General features: G+C 37.1%; 1 protein-coding gene across 1 annotated transcript in view; it reads right to left on the reverse strand.

The window, feature by feature from the left end:
- The window catches only part of TOM1L1 (target of myb1 like 1 membrane trafficking protein), a 57,390-nt gene that overhangs the window by 22,310 nt on the left and 18,945 nt on the right, over positions 1–16,135 (reverse strand). Inside the window, exons 6-8 of the mRNA XM_049771970.1 lie at positions 16,007–16,111; positions 14,723–14,839; positions 1,846–1,979 (exon numbers count right to left, since the gene is read on the reverse strand). Coding sequence (XP_049627927.1) covers positions 1,846–1,979; positions 14,723–14,839; positions 16,007–16,111 — 356 coding nt within the window. The remainder of the gene's footprint in view (positions 1–1,845; positions 1,980–14,722; positions 14,840–16,006; positions 16,112–16,135) is intronic.

Here is a 16,135-nt window from a genome sequence, read left to right on the forward strand (position 1 = left end):
GTTGCCAATTATAATAGATTCTAAGACTATTATATTTATGAATGAATAAATGAATTAGAAACAAGTTCAATTCCTGAGTAAGCTATGAGTATAATATAATAATTATGCAGTTATTAAAAATAATGATTTCCAAAAACATTAGAAAACACATGACACATGACACATACTAATAATACAGTGAGTAAAAGTCAAGAACTAAACAAAAGTACAACTTCTTTATATTAACTACCACTATAAAAGTATAAATTATTAAAATGTGACAAAAATATGAAAATTTAAAATATATAAATATTTCTATGTATATATCTATATATATTTAATTTGGGGCCTTGCCATATATAGGCAGGTACTAGTACTTCTGGGTGACATCTCCAGCCTCTTTGTACTTTTAAATGAAAATCTTCTTAAAAATAATATTAAATAAAAGATAGTGGTTTGAGGCCAGAACAATGGAAAAAAGGAGAGTATGGTAATAATATCCAGAGACAAAAGACAGGTGGGCCAGGAGTACCAGTTCATGGTAAGAAACTTGCCACAAATAGTGGGGAAGTAGAGTTAGGGCAGAGAAGGGACTATTATGACAATGACAGTAATAATCACTGTGGACAAGAAATGGGTGAAAGCCGAAGCAATAGAACAGTCATAGGATATTTTTTTTTTTTTTTTTTTTGGTTTTTGGGCCACACCCTGTGACGCTCAGGGGTTACTCCTGGCTATGCGCTCAGAAGTTGCTCCTAGCTTGGGGGACCATATGGGACGCCGGGGGATCGAACCGAGGTCCGTCCAAGACTAGCGCAGGCAAGGCAGGCACCTTACCTCTAGCGCCACTGCCTGGCCCCTCATAGGATATTTTTGCCTTGCATGTGGCTGACCCGGAACAAACATGGGTTTGATCCCCAGCATCCCATATGGTCCCCTGAGCATACCAGGAGCAATTTCTGAGTGCAGAGCCAGGAATGGCCCCTGTGTAACACCAGGGTCTGACCCAACCACCACCACCACCCGAAAAAAAAAAAAGAACTGGGTGCTGAAAGGAGATAAAGTGATATGCATGATATCTTGAATATCAATATTGCAAACAATTGTCTAAAACTGATAGGGTGAGAGAGAGGGGAGAGAAAGAGAAAGAGTGGAGAAAGAGAGAGAGAAAGAGTGGAGAGAGAGAGAGAGAGGAGAGAGAGAGAGAGAAGAGAGAGAGAGAGAGAACAGCTGTCCCAAAAGCAGGGGACAGGGAAGATGGCAGGAGGAAAACTGATGGTAGGAAACATGCACAAATTAAGGGTGAAACTCAATCATGAATAACTTTATAAATGTTGATAAAAAAGCAATTGCATTATAGACAATTTTGTAAACCACAGTGTTTAAAATTTAAAAAACATATCCACACATAGTAATTCTTCCAGAACTGCTTTAGTTTTTTATAGAAAACTAGTTAAAATATTGCCTCCTCTTCTCATTACTTTCCAGTGTTCTTCATATCAAGCTGAGAGCCAACTTCCCTTTTGCAAAGATACTTTATGTTAGTCATCTGTTTGAGTGCTTTCAATGAGACCAAGTGCAGAGAAAGAGAGGTGAGCATGACACAGCAATGTTCACTGTCATATATGCACCCTGTTGACACTGCCCAAGAGGACTCAAGAATGCTCATGACTCAGGCACTCTCCAACTTGAAAGTCTTATCACAAAGACCACAAAAGTATGGGCTCAGGATTTCCTATGCTATGAGGAAGACAGCCTTGTGCTAAATATTTTCTAGATTGTCCAGTGTTTGCTTTACAGTCAATTTGTAAATACTGGTGAAGACAAAATCGGAGGAAGGTTGGCCAAAGGGCAGCATCAGCTCACCTCTCATAACCAAGGATGGCATTATTCAGATCCTCGTTCACTTGAATCAGCTCAACAGTTACATCTTCATTCTCCACAAACACAAGGAGATCCATGATCCTCTCCTGCATCTCTCGACCTGTCTTATAAAGTTTCTGTCAAAGAGAAAGATTTCATTTTCCATGTTAGAAATGATCTGTAAGGACAGCTTATTAGCTACTCTGTGTATACCCGAGTTAATGTACATGCTTGAATCACCTATGAGAAATACCAAGTATTTAACTGTGGTAGCTTCTTCCCTCATCAGGAGTGAAATACAATTATATTTTCATTTAAAAATCACATAAAGAGAGATACAAAGATACTACAGCAGGTATGATGCTTGTTTGCATATGACTGACTAGAATACAATCTTCAAGCAATACCAGGAGTGATATCTGAGGTCAGAGAGAGGAGTAAGTCCTGAGTACCATTCAGTATGGTCCAAAATCCAAAATATTTTTAAATATTATTTTAAATGCAAATAAAAATATGTACCATAAGGACAACACAATGCCCTGAAAGTAATGTTAGATTAGAGATTAAGTATGGGGGAATTCCAGGTATTTGGGAAAGTGCCATGAGGAAATAAAAACCCAAGTCTGTTTCCAAATTTGATAAACGAAAATTATACTGCTTGCTACATCTCCCTTCTGGACTGGCATAAAAATCAAATAAACTATATTATGAGGAATTGTGCAACTGTAAAGCACTTATATAAAACATAAAAAACAAAAAACTTATATAAAACATAAAAACACTATTATTAGTGTCAGTAGAAGACCAAAGTTGTTCACACATTTACAGCAACATAATCTTCCCACTATGTTTTACTTAAATATTTAAACTTTATAGCTACCGCAGGTGAATATGTTCAAAGATAAACTGAGCCAGGCTTTAAAAACTTCTTATGGCTATAGTCTATTCTGGACCACTATCCAGAATAGTGGTTCTGCACCTTCTAACCTGTGGATCCACATCAACCTCATAAACCTGTGACTGGAAACCACTGCCCCAAACTGAATGAAGTAGGATATTAGTGTTCTATGACTTATAAAAATACCTTTTCCACACTGTGGGGTCAGATCTGGTAGCGGTAAAGTCCCATCCCAAAAACTGCCTTAAGTATCTTGACAACTCTCTTCACACTAGCCTTTTCTTTTCTTTTCTTTTCTTTTCTTTTCTTTTCTTTTCTTTTCTTTTCTTTTCTTTTTTTTTTGTTTTTTTTTTTTTTGGGTCACACCCGGCAGTGCTCAGGGGTTACTCCTGGCTGTGTGCTCAGAAATAGCTCCTGGCAGGCACGGGGGACCATATGGGACACCGGGATTTGAACCAACCACCTTTGGTCCTGGATCGGCTGTTTGCAGGCAAACGCCACTGTGCTATCTCTCCGGGCCCACACTAGCCTTTTCATAATCAAATGCAAACACTATAGATCTCGAGGGTTCAGAGTGAAAATCCACTTTATAGCATGATCTTGGAATAAAGAAAAACCCTGATATCATGGAAATAGACTTGAATATTCTGAGACTGACACCCTGTTATATGATCAATTAATCTTTGATAAAATAGCAAGAAATATAAAGTGAAGGAAGGTAAACCTCTTCAGCAAGTGGTGTTGGAGTAAGTTGTCAACTATATGCAAAAAAAGTGAACTCTGGTCTCTCTTTAACACCATGAATAAAGGTCAAATCTAAATGGATTAAAGATCCTGACATTAGACATAAAGCCATAGGTACAAAGAGGAAAATTCAGACAGACCAATTCATGACACTGAAGCTAATGGCATCCTCAATGATAAAACACCAATGATTCAGCAGGTGAAAGAAAAGATAAACAAATGAGACTACATTAAACTTAGTAGTTTCTGCACTTCAAAGAAAACAATGATTAGGATAATAAAAACTTCCCTTTTGAATGAGAGAAACTATTCACTCAAAACCCATCAGATAAGGGTTTAATATTTAAGATATACAAGGGCCTGATAGAATTTAGAAAGAAGAAAAAAAAATCTAACCCCATCCAAAATGGGGAGAAAAAATAAACAGATATTTTTTTCTCAAAGAAGAAATGCAGATGGCCAAAAGACACATAAAAAAAATGCTCCATATAACTAATCATCAGGGAGATACAAATCAAAACAATGAGATATTATCTCATACCACAGAGATTGACACACATAAAAAGAAAAAGAACCACCAGTGCTGGCACGATGAGGGAAGAAAGGGACTCTTTCACTGCTGATAGGAATGTAGAGGGATTCAGCTTTTTAGAAAACAATAAATATATTCCTAAAAAAAAAACCTAGAAATTGTGGCCGGAGAGATAGCACAACGGTGTTTGCCTTGCAAGCAGCTGATCCAGGACCTAAGGTGGTTGGTTCGAATCCCGGCATTGCATATGGTCCCCTGTGCCTGCCAGGAGCTATTTCTGAGCAGACAGCCAGGAGTAACCCCTGAGCACTGCCGGGTGTGGCCCAAAAACCAGAAAAAAAAAAAAAAAAACAAACCTAGAAATTGAGCTTCCATATGATCCAGCAATATCACTCCTAGAAACTCAAAATCACCATGCAGAAAAGCAGTCCCATGTTCATCACAGCACTATTTACAATAGCCATAACTGGAAACAACCCAGATGCCCAACAACAGATGAGTGGCTAAAGAAACTGTGGTATACTTACACTATGGAATACTATGCACCTGTTAGGAATAATGAAGTCAAGAAATTAGCTTATACTTATGCATGGAGATTATTGGGCTGAGTGAAATGAGTCAGAGGGAGAAGGTTAGATAGAATAATCTCACTCATCTGCGGGATATAATAAAAACAGAAGTTAGTATGGTAATAATACTCAGAAATAATAGAGATGAAGATCAAGTGGACCAGTCCATGAAAAAAACCTGCCACAAAGTGAATGCAGTTAGAGTAGTGAACAGTTCACTGTGACAATGTTAGTCGGAATTGATCACTCTAGATAAGAAATGGGTATTGAAAGAGGATAAAGTGATATGCATGGTACCCTTTCATTAGCAATATTGCAAACCAAATTGTTAAAAAAAAGAAGAGAGAGAGACAGAGTAAGACAGAGAGAAAGAAAAGTAAAATGCCTTCCCCAGAGGCAGGCAGGGGAGGTTGTGTAGGAGGGAAATTAGATACACACGTGATAGGAAACGTGCACTGGTAAAGGGTGGTGTATGTTTTATGACTGAAACTCCATCAAGCTATTTTGTAGCCACAGTGCTTAAATAATCATATTTTTAAAAATAAAATAAAAATCATCTATGAAAAACTAAAAAAAATCCCCTTAAAAATAAACAAATAAATATAAAAAACCAAGATCTCAAAATAACTTCTTTGGAGACACACCTGACAGTGCTCATAGTTTACTTCTGGCTCTGCACTCAAGGATCACTTGTCATGAGGCTCAGGGGAACATATGAGGTGTCAGAGTTCCAATCAAGGTTGGCCACATGCAAAGCAGGCAACATACCTACTGTACTATCTCTCCAGCACTCACCCCCACAAATGTTTAAGTACACTAAAATTTGAAAAGTGCTGCTTTACAATATTTTTGTTTGTTTTTGTTTGTTTTGGGTCACACCCTGCAGCGCTTAGGGGTTGCTCCTGGTTCTATGCTCAGAAATCGTTCCTGGCAGGCTTTTGGGGACCATATGGGATGCCGGGATTTGAACCAAAGACCTTCTGCATGAAAGGCAAATGCCTTTCCTCCATGCTATCTCTCCGGCCCCTGCTTTACAATATTTTTTCCTCTTTGGCAAACATTCAATAAGCTTGAGCAGCATAAAGATGATATTTATATATCTATATTTTAAATTCACCTTGATTAGAATGAATCTACCTTAGCCTAAGTGGACAAAAACAAACAAACTAACAAACAGGGACAAAATCTTCCTTTCAAAGTAAAAGCATCAGAACTTGCTAAATCATCACATTATTATGTTTTCCCCAACTCTCAACCCCTTCAAGAAATACCTGTTGAAAAATTCACACTTCACAAAACCATTTAGAATCACAAGCAATGTATTACAAAACTCCTGACAGGAAATCTCTAAATAAATAAATCAAACTATTACTAGGTGGCATTTAGACTCAGAGGGAAAAGCTGCTACACCTGCACAAAATCATAACAAAAGTATTTGGAAGACAAAAGGAAAAGGGAAGGGGAATAAAATGAGACAAGCACATTAATGGCTGACTCTTACAAAATGCAGCCCCCAAAACTGTCCTAACTTGGCCAGGAGCAGAGAAAGTAGAGCAACCTTTTTCTGAAAGGGGCAGATAAACATTAAATATCTTCTGAAATGTTTTGGTCTCTTTCTCTCTCACAACCAACTCCTTATAGCCTTTTACTAAAGTGCAAAGGGCAGACTGTAGATATCCAGAGCAAAGAGCCCCTCCCTATGCATACTTGATATGGGTTTTAGTTAAATTTTAGCCTCAGTATTTTTTCTTTCTTTACAATAGGAAATGAGCATTTCCTTAGAGAATAGAAAAGGGCAAAGCTGAGAAATGGCACAGCTTAGAAAAAAGGAAATGGCAAAGCTGAGAAACCCCTCAGGTATATTTTGCATGTAGTAGGTACTCAATGCATGTACTATAGATGCCTAAGGATAGGTATTGCTAGACACTTAATTAGATAGCTAATATTATCTTTTAATACTGGCACCTTTCCTCAGAGCCCAATATAATACAAAGAATATGCATAAGCATCAAACCTAACCCCCTATCAATGGAAACTCTTCCTCTGTTCTGGCCTTAACAAAGGCACCAAAAATATCCCTCCTTCTTACTGATAGCCTTGCAAAAGCAATGTCAAGATCAAGGAAATACAATGGCTTTTAGATGCCTGTAACCCCCCCAAAAATGCAGAAATTAATTTGCAATGCTTTGTGGCCAAGATCAATAGAAACTTGATCACGTGAAGATCTTCCCAAGGCCCACTCAAGGGGCAGACAGAATGGAAACATGAAAGGAGCAGCACATCTCTCAGCAGGCTTAGAGAACAGGGCTTGAAACGCCTCTTCAAATGCTAGCCCACTGTGATCCTCACAATTGATGTCTGTCTCAGAGGACAGCCAAGCCACCTGGAAACAGTGCGAAGATCAAGCATCCCAGACCAAAAGAACGGGTCAGAAGTTTCCCGCAGCAGGCAGTGGCAGGACTGGGACTGTGGGGGCATGTCAAACACAGGCCAACAGCTGGTGGTGCAGACATGCAGCACACAAGTCCAGGAACTGCCCGCCTCCTCGCCTTTATACCCTTTCCAAACCCAGGCAGGCTTCTTTAAGTCAAATCGAGTTAAACAGTCAGCTCACAATCTTCATAGCCAAGTAAAACTGATGCTCATTAAGAGATTTCTCTTCTGATTTCCAGATGGCTGCTACTCGTCCCCTGAGCACATAGGAATTAAGAAAGAAGACTGCTCTGCACTTTTAAATCCAACTTCAACTCATTCCACATTCTCCACCACTCTTGGTCAACAACAATAAAATAAACTGGAAGAAATATGTCTGCTTGAATAGTGTTTCTTGAAACATTATCTGCATGGCAATGCTCCTATTATCAGCCCAGAACATATTTTCCCCAGCCAAGAGTCCACACCCAGACAGCAAGAGACCTACCAAGCTGTTAGCAATTTTCACCTAGCCGCTCAAAATTAAAAATATGTCTGCTCGCCCTAATGCTAAAGACCTCCCAGCCCAATTTGATTACAGGATCATTTCCATCACAGATTCCAGCTGAATGTCCAATCAATAGTCAAGATTATCCTCAAGTAGATCATGAACGCCACAGGACTCTTCCTTCTCTTTCTCCCAATAAGGTCAATACTTTGTTTCCCCAAAGCTTTTTCTTTCATAACCTTACATTCAATTAATTCATCAGAGAAACAGTCTATTGCATTCAACAAATTATAATGAAATCATTCAAGAGACCAAGCTCATACTCTAAAAATGCATTAGTTGTAAGAAATACTGACTTGGGTTACTGCCTTTAAGTTGCTATCCTCTTAGCTAGAGAACTAGAAAGTAGTCCATGACCCCAAGAAATTTCACTAAGACATCTATATTAGAAAGTCATTTTGGGATTCAACACGAAAAATTAGCTGGGTAGCTGGATAGAATGTGAGCTCAAGAGAACAAGATCCCTTGTGTTTGGGGGGGGGGTGTTGGTGGAATACAGAGGGTTTGGGTAACACCTAGTTATGCTCCTGGATCATTCCTGGTAGTGTTCAAGGAACTTCATGTGGTGCTGAGGATAAAACTGAGTTTGCTACATGCAGGCCAAATACCTTAACCTTTATATTATCTCTCCAGCTCTCATCCCCTTTCTGAATCTGCAGCCTCATCTAGAAAGGAAGAGAGGAGACAGTTTTTTTCACTTTATTCACATTTCTGAAAGGTGAAGTAGGAACAGTGAAGACAAAATGGCATTTTATTTTACTCTCAGGTTCTCCTTTAAATGTATTATAAATTATCCTCAGTCTGAAATTCTAGACTTTCGTGATTTCAAATTTCTCTCAGAATTTAAACCCTCCTCAAATTCTATTTCCAAACTCAAAGCTCACTTTGTTCTGGATAAGACTACTCTTTTCTTTCACTGTCTTACCAGGTGGGGCAAACCCAGATAGAAAAGGGAGAGGCCAGCAGAATCTGCTCCTCGGGCAATGCCAAGCACAGTGCCAAGAAAGTTCAGGCAGAAACCTGCATAGCCACATTTCATTCCTGTGATCGGATCGTCTTCACTCATCAGAGTTCTCACTAGACTGGATGCAATTTCAGAATCTTTGTAAACTCTTACAAATGAAAGGAATTCTGTCATGGGGAAAGGGAGCTTCTAAACAAAATACTGTTGCTGCCTGAGAAAAGAAAGAACAAGGGCAGTTAATGAGTAGAATCTAAATCTCCACTGCGGTTTGGAAGAAAAATTCGGGGATGCCAAATTCAGTATACAGTATTTTAGATGGAAGATGCAGATGTGAATGGCTCCATAAACACAGACTAACTGGTGGAAAGTATAGCACCAACAGACATGACAGAAAGTGATTCCAAGTGCAGAGGCTGATTCTAACATTAGCAAATTTAGCGAGACTGTGACCACTGATGTAGTGGTCTGCAAAGCCATGAGCTGTGCAGAGACTAATATGCTAAACAACTTCCTTTTGCCCTTCAAATTGCCCTTCATATTCACCATTCCATGTCTCTCTTCAGCTGTTTCTCTTCCTCTGGATCCTTTTTAAGTTGAAAATGTCATTTGTATAGGTTATTCTTTGTCTTATATAGGAACAGAACAGAATGTACCATATTCTCCAGAAACTCCAGAATTTATATGAGCAAGAGTGGAGAAAATTCAGATGGATTACAATATTTACATTACCCTAAGGTGCTAGAGAAAAAGGTTTCAATTTGCATATTACCATTTGCATACTTAGAACTACTACAGTGTTGAATAAATTGGAGTGGTTGAGACATTTGCCTACAAACAACTGACCTGGGTTCGATTCTTGACATCCCATGTGGTCCCCTGAGCAAAGCCAAGAGTGTTTTTGAGTGCAGAACTAGAAGTAACCCCTGAATATTGCTGGGTGTGCCCTTCAACCCCCTCCCAAAATTAAGAATTATAAGCAGAAAGGGTGATGAATAATAATAATTTATAAAAATTAGGGGGGATGGAGTCTATAAATGTAGAAAACCTTTACCAAATATTAGAGAATAAGATCTCCCTTAACAAATTATAAAGGAATGACTGTTAAGATTCATTAACAGAGGATGTGATGCTCTCAACAGATCCTTTATAACAATCTTTATAATCAACCAGTTATTATAAGTACTTCCCTAAATTCTGTAAATTGCTCTGGCACATGGACTAAACCAAATGGGAGGCAGTGAGAACATACAGTATATAAGAGGCCTCACTCTCAGTCACTGTAAATAGGTATGCTGTCTAGCTCAGCCTCTACAGAAAGCAGTTTGGAGATTTTCTGGAAAAAAAAATGTAAGATCAGAGTTCCCTTGTGACCCAGCTATTCCAGTTCTAGGTGCCAACCCACTCCAAACACATAAACAATCTGAAAAGGTGTGTGATATACATAATTATGAAAGCTCTTAGAATTTTCTTTTAGCGGGATCTCTTTGGCTTTTGATAATAAATCCTTTTCAACTATGCCTAAAATTGAAATGAGATTTAAAAAAAAAGACTCTAGAAGAACCAATGTTGTGATTTGAGAAGTGGACTTTCCAAGAAAGGCACAGAATGAGTAATAATGATCTTAATAGGTCCAAAATTCAAACTGATCCAATGCCAGTACTCATTCAACTTGAAATGGACATGAGTAGTGTTCATTCTAATGTTGACTTATAATCCAACTATCTTAACTATTCAAGGCAACACATAGACTTGCACTTTGGCACCAAAACAGCAGTCAACAAACTGGTATCAAATTGAAAAGAAACAAACAAACATTACACCCAGAGACTGACAAAACAAGATTTCAGGATTTTTCAAGATGCATAATATATCTAACTGCAGTCAGATTTCTAATTGAAACAGAAAGAAGTCTTAAGTCATTTCATTTTAGAGTCCTGGAAAAGATTAGAAAGGCTGTACAATATTAGAAATAATTCTGTGGCCATTTAAAAAATATCATACCACTAATAAATGATACCTCATATGCTTTCACTAGGGGAAGTTTGATTTAATATTTTTAATTTAACTTTTATATTATGTATCAGCATACCTGTTACTATCTTATATCAGAAATTTTATATATGTAAAATCTTCTAATGGTGTAATTTTTTACAATATAGAAACTCTCCTGATTAATGTTTTTAATGTTTTATACATATAAATGATAGCAAATAAGTTTCTAGAGGACATGATTCCTGGGCCAGAATGATAAGGCAGTGAGAAGATATTTGTCTTCTACGTGGGAGATCCAGACTCAAACTTTGGTGTCCCATATAGTCCTTTGAGCCCATAGAGCTCAGTATATTGCAGAAGAAATTACTGAGTATAAAGCCATGAGTAAGCCAGCATTGCTAGTTGTGGCTTAATACAAGACAAAACAAAAAGAATCCTATGCAAAATAGTATATAATAATGTTCTTAGGTACAATAGTCCGAATATAATTCTCCAGAAGCTATAAACACAAAACATTTGTTTTTCTAGGCATCTTACTCCAATTTTCCATGATAGTGAACCAATAGATGGTCACTCATTGATTAAAGTTTTTAAATTATGATTTAAACAAAGACTATTAGAGGCTTTACTATCCTAGTGGATTTATCTATTGCCAAAAGAAAATGAAGTAGACAACTGATTTTGCAACATAAACACAGCTGGTCCTCTCTCCTCTACTCCTACCTCCCACCACCATAGTCGATGGCAGAAGATCAATGAGAAATTCTCACTTTAACTGTTGCCTAGAACTTTGTCTTTTGTCTTGCCATCCCAATATAACCAGTGATACCTTCTGTAATTTCACTTCTATACATAGTCCTTCACTTATATCCCTTTTGTAGTCTTCCATTCTGTCTTCTGAGTTTCACCCTCTCTGTTAGGCCATAGTAAGGCCTATAGCAATCTGTACAGTCAAGTATAATCCTTGACCCAGTGATCTCTCAGGATCTGGAGAAGCAGGATCTTAAGTATGGGCATCCACACCCTGTAGGCAACCATAGGGACCCTAGCAAGCTCAGATCTATGGCTAAACTCTGGTTTTTAAATCATTTTCTAACCCTATGAGCCCAAGAGATACTAACAAAATCAGTCATTACTGGTAGGTAAAGAGTGGTTAGAAATTCCTTAAGAACTGTGGCTAGGGGCCAGAGAGATAGCACAGTGGTAGGGATTTGCCTTGCATACAGACGATCTAGGAAGGATGGTGGTTCAAATCCCAAAATCCCATATGGTCCCCCGAGTCTGCCAGGAGTGACTTCTGAGCATAGAGCCAGGAGTAACCCCTGAGCACTGCTGGTGTGACCTTAAAAACCAAAAAAAATTTAAAAAATTTTAAAAAAGAAACAACTCTCATATTCTCAAGAATCCAATGAAAATCATCGAGTTCCTGCACAGCACAAAAAAATGATCTAAGCTGATTCAAGCACTAGACTAGAGAAAAGCACATTTCAGGACATTTCAGATAATTCACAGTAAAGTACACCAGGAATATGAGTACAATGAAAACTTCTCTGTGCTAAAAGCTTCCAAATAAGGTGAGATAAAGATTTGGTTGAGGTCTAATGGTGACATAATCAGGTAATAAAACCCCTTTTCATACCCATCTCTGTATTTTAGACCAAACAACTGAAACTAGACATTTTTTTTCAGGTGAGAGCAATGCTAGGTACAAATGAATACACAGACATTATTTCTAGATGCTGGAAGTAGTCAGGAAAAAATAGAAGGCACATAATTCAGGGATCCAGCTACCAATTTATCTCTCCAGCCTCACCCCATGCTAATAACTGTAGCAATTTTATCCTTTCTTTGGCATCAGTAAGCTAGGGCACAGTACAACTGCCAGGAATCTTGCACAAAAATAAGATTATTATCAGTAATTCAGCCAGACTATTTGTGGAATGCAAGCTAAAGTATCAATGAACAACAACAAAAAAGAGAAACTATGTAGAAAATGAAGAAGTTATTTAAAAAATAACTGCATCCTAGAGAAGATAAAATGAGAAAAGTACAGTCATAAAAAAAACCCACCAATACAAAAATCCAAATAGATTTCTAGATGAATACAACTATTAAGATAAAACTTTCATTAGAAGGGCTCAAGAGACAACCTGCTTTCAGAAAAATATGACACAAAGAAATATTCCTACATACATACACAATGATGAAATGCCAAGTGTAACCAAATGTTAAGGTAAAGAACAATATAACTGTAAGGTTTTTCTTTAAAACATTGCATAGAGATATAATGATAGAAAATAAATATTTGAAGAGCTGGATACTCCCCAGAATTAAAATACACATAAGTTGAGAGGGTTAAAAAAGCCTCTGAAGGATAGAGCGTATTGTTTCCTTTTAGAGAGTGCTTCCCATGCAGTGCTCAGGGATTCTGGGGGCCACTCCTGGCAATTCTTGGCCAACTGGGTCTGATTCTTCAGTATACAGGCCCAGTGTTTCTTGGGCTACCAAGGTAATGCCAGTAGTGATCAGGAGCCGCCAGGGATATAATCCAGCAATGAATGGGGGTTGTGTAGAACTGGTGTGTGTCCCTGCACAGGCAAGGCATATGGCTCCAACCCCAAGCAGTATTCTTATGGGAAATGCATATATACTCAGCCTTAGACACTGTATAGTTATAAGTTGTTCAAAAAAAGTATCAGTTCAGGATGAATGATTTATACCATTAACAACCATAATAGGCTATACTATAAAGCATAGGGGCATAGTCATTTATAGTATTCTATTTTGTGTAATTATACTCTATGACACTTGTACAACACAATTTTTTCCTAACATAGCTTCGTTATTAATACATGACTGTAGAGTTAATATTAAGGTAAAAGAAATTGTAGCCAGAAAAATAAATGATTAAAAGCCACAAAAAACTCAAACGTGTCAGAAACCTACTTACTAGCATCACTAGATACAAGAGAACATTAGTGCAGTATCTTTCAAAGAATAAGTGGAAAAATAATTTGTACCTGCAAAATTTATATTTAGAAAACTATTAGAACATAAGCAAAAGGAGAGTAATGGATATAAAAACTCCACTAGTATAAGATTCAAGGAGCTAGTTAAGTCAAAAAGGGATTACAGGAAAATGCATTGAACAAGGAAATATTTATGATTTATTCTTTCCCAAGTAAACAATGATCAAGAAAAATGTTACTAACAAAGAAAGGATAAAGCCCTAGGTGATGGAAATCTGAAAGAGAAAAACATGTAAAGTTCTGAATTTAGTGGGGGGGGGAAGAAAAAGACTTAGAAACCAATTTTTTTATAACTACTCCTAAAACTAGTGTTAAAATTCATATTAAATTTAAAATTGATAAGTAACTATCTGAAGGAAAGAATATATGAACATATAGACATAGAAAAACAGACATAGAAAAACTGGTCATTGTCCAGTAATAGTAAACTTTTATTCCACTGTATAGATTTTCATGTAGGACCCATATAATGCTTAACTAAACAATCTTTATCACTAGAAAAAAAAGGAACTTTTTAAGATTAGGAGAGTCTCACATCAATCTTCTTTATTATTAATTTTATATTGTAGCTACTCAGAATTATTTAATGGACTGAATTAGAGGTAAGTTATAATCACTTAAAGACCATTAGAAACTGAGGCCAGATGATTATTAAAAATGGTAATTAAATGAGGGGAAACTATTATAAATGGTTAAGGAGCATGTCTAAGTTACCATTACATTTCTAATATAAAAGAGCACAATGGTGACCTGCTAAGATGCAGGAAGATGAAACAAATCAGTGACTTCCAACATCTGCTGTTAGTAAAAGGAAAAATATCTAGTAGACTAGCAAAAAGGTGTACATATACAATGTATACACACTACCACTTGTACTTGTCACTGTGGGCAATGTTATCTTGCTCCACTCTATTATGTCCAGACAGACCATGTGTTATATGGCAATAGTTGTTTTGCAGACTAGTAGAAATTTCTGTAGACCCCTATCAGTCTAAGGACTGATGGCTAAATTCCAGCAGGCTAGTCAATGGTAAAGTGCCTTAAGATTTAAGTTTAAAGAATAACCTAAGACTGGGGAGCCTTGCAGTGCACCAGCACACTCTGGAAAATTAAAATTAAAATAAGAAAAGAAAAGAATAACCTAAGGGATTGACCTTAAAATTATACTACACCTGCAGGAGCTCAATATCATCACTGTTTTCGGATCCAGGAACATTCTCCATCAATATTGCAGACATCACTCTCACATTCATTTTCACCATATCCAATTCACTGTGCAGTTTTCCTATCTGTAAAGAACAATATAATCATGAGTGAGTGTGACACATGAAGAATGAATACTTTGTTCCCTTCCCCCGGGAGGCATCGCTAGAAAATAAAATGCTCTTTCAAAACTTATTTTTAACACAATTGTTTTAAATATGTACAATATGTCATCTTCTAGGAGACTTAAATATCTATTAATAGATGAAAAAAATCATGCTGTTGGTAGTTACAAGGGGAAATCATAAGAACTAGAAAAGGGGAAAGAATACTAGCAACCAGAATAAAAATAAACAAACAACCAAAAAACAAAAAACCCAGAATTTTAAGCTGCATTTCTTGGCAAAAAAATAGGAAAATTTTTAAAAAATAAAAATTTTCAAATCTCATGGCATTAGGGAAGGATTAAGAGATTAAGAGGATTAAGGATTAAGAGATAGATACTTTTTATCTTAAATTAAATGCTAAGAGGAATTAATCACATGGATTTAAGATGAGAAATACTAAATAACAATAATACAAAGTATTCAGTGACAGTCCCCTCCTAGTGAAATAGACTTGAGCTTCTTGTAATCACTGCTCATCTGAACTTTGGATAAACAGAAACAAACAAGTAAATGTAATTCAGTTAGCATAATGAATATAAATAATGAGCATAGCCCTAATGAAGCTCTCTGAAACAATAGGACAGAGCAATACGAATCATCTGGCTGACACCAGGTCCAGTCCACAATTCAGTACCACAAAGTCACAAAAGCCACTAGTTGATTATGTTAGGAACTTAAGCTTTAGGAGCCAGAGCAATAGAACAGCAGGGAGGGGGTTAGCCTTGCATAAGGCAGGCCTAGGTTGAATCCTGTTCAACTAGGTGATCCCTTGAACCCTGCCAGAAATAATTCCTGAGCACAGAGTCAGGAGTAAGCTCCTAAGCTCAACCAGGTATGGCTCAAAATCAAAATAACAAGCAAAGACAAAATTAAAAAAAAACCCTCATACTTTAAAACAGACAGAATCCATGGACTTTATTCATTTTGATAAAGTTCCATATTATCAATGAGTATACTCACATTACCCTCTGTAAAATAAGGGTAATACTGTACCTCTACCTCATGTTAAGAAGAATACATAAACTGCATGTGAAGAGTTTAGAATGTGGAAAAGTCATTAATGAATATAAACGTTGGTGCTGTTACCTGTTCTGGGACAAGTGTAATTGTTGAGTTCTTGGGAACAACGACAGAAGGAAGAACTGGTGCACTTGGAACAGAAGTTGATGAGGCTGATGAGCTCTTATTAGTCTAACAATACAAAATATAGAAAAA

This window comes from Suncus etruscus, chromosome 1 (assembly GCF_024139225.1).
Source record: "Suncus etruscus isolate mSunEtr1 chromosome 1, mSunEtr1.pri.cur, whole genome shotgun sequence".
Classification (NCBI taxonomy): domain Eukaryota; kingdom Metazoa; phylum Chordata; class Mammalia; order Eulipotyphla; family Soricidae; genus Suncus; species Suncus etruscus.